Source organism: Elephantulus edwardii, unplaced genomic scaffold (assembly GCF_000299155.1).
Source record: "Elephantulus edwardii isolate Elephantulus edwardi_28Jun2011 unplaced genomic scaffold, EleEdw1.0 scaffold00129, whole genome shotgun sequence".
Lineage (NCBI taxonomy): Eukaryota > Metazoa > Chordata > Mammalia > Macroscelidea > Macroscelididae > Elephantulus > Elephantulus edwardii.
Genome location: NW_006399879.1, coordinates 6,577,302 through 6,578,638, shown reverse-complemented (window position 1 = coordinate 6,578,638; position 1,337 = coordinate 6,577,302). Strand labels below are relative to the sequence as shown.

The 1,337-nt window shown below is 58.2% G+C and overlaps 1 protein-coding gene across 1 annotated transcript in view; it reads left to right on the top strand.

The window, feature by feature from the left end:
- Positions 1-933: 933 nt before the first annotated feature.
- LRPAP1 (low density lipoprotein receptor-related protein associated protein 1) overlaps positions 934-1,337 on the top strand; it is a 110,294-nt gene continuing 109,890 nt past the window's right edge. The window contains exon 1 of the mRNA XM_006893664.1: positions 934-1,002. Coding sequence (XP_006893726.1) covers positions 934-1,002 — 69 coding nt within the window. The remainder of the gene's footprint in view (positions 1,003-1,337) is intronic.

Here is a 1,337-nt window from a genome sequence, read left to right as displayed (position 1 = left end):
TTGAACTGGAACCGACCCGTCGCTGACACTCCAGCAGGTTTTCAGAGACAGGTAACCGCATGGGAAGAGATTGCTCATCAGTCTCCTGCACAGCAGCTGGTGGATTCAAACCCTGTGCCTTCGGGATTGCACTGCAGCTTCTGACCACTAGGCCGCCGGAGCTGGGCTGATCCCACCTGTGGCCTGTGACTCCGGTACAATGAAGAAGAGGCAGCTTCGCAGGTCCTCAGTCATCGTCACAGCGGCCAGCACTTCCAAGTCTGTCCCTGAACCTGCGTGTCCAACCATCTGGTTGAGGGCCTTCCACCACGGCTGACCTCTAAGTCACCAAAGAGGGTGCCTTTGTCCGGCCACGGACGCATCTGAGTAAGAAGTCAGACCGTGTGCAGTGTTCACTGGCTGGGATGTGGAGGTAAATCTCCTCGTCTGACGAACTCAAGGTGATGGTCGTTCTGTGCTGAAGAGTCAGAACTGACCCATCGCAGACCCTCCAGCGGGTTTGCAGAGGCAGTTAATCACACGGGAGGGGACTGCCCATCCTCCTCGTGTGCAGCAGCTGATGGATTCGAACCACATGCCTTTGTGTCTGAAGCGCAATTCCGCACACCTCCTCCTACTCAGGGAGCATCTTCAGGGCCGGCCCACCGTGGCCAGCTCTGCCGTGCGGGAGACCCCAGTGGGCAGCCTCCAGATCCCCAGCTCCCCACTCCATGCCTCACCTCCTCCTCGAAGGCGATTTTAAGACCCTGACATCCACTTCATCCTCCTCCAGCCCGAGGTAAACATGCCCACTTGATTCATGGGCAGTGTTTTGCAGAGCAAGGTTTTATAGTTTGTCCTTTTAAATCATTGTGAGGTTGAAATAAAAACGGAGGCCCGTCATGCTTAGTCTTTGGGCACACGGTGTTCTTGCACTTCCCTGGAATAGCCACAATGACCCTCGGACACTCGGACACAGCCCGGTGGTTCCTGCACCTGTTCCCCCCCCCCATCTCCACCCCGGTACTGTGCACGCTGTTCCCACACCTGCCCCCCCTCCCACTGCTCACTCTGTTCCCATACCCACCCATCCTCCCCACTGCTCACCTTCCCACACCTGCCCTGCCACACACACACACACACACACTGCTCACATGGTCCCATACCTGCCCATGACCCTCAACACTGCTCACCTTCCCACACCTGCCCCCCTCCCACTGCTCACTCTGTTCCCATACCCACCCATCCTCCCCACTGCTCACCTTCCCACACCTGCCCCGCCCGCCCACACACACACTGCTCACATGGTCCCACACCTGCCCATGACCCTCAACACTGCTCACCTTCCCACACCTGCC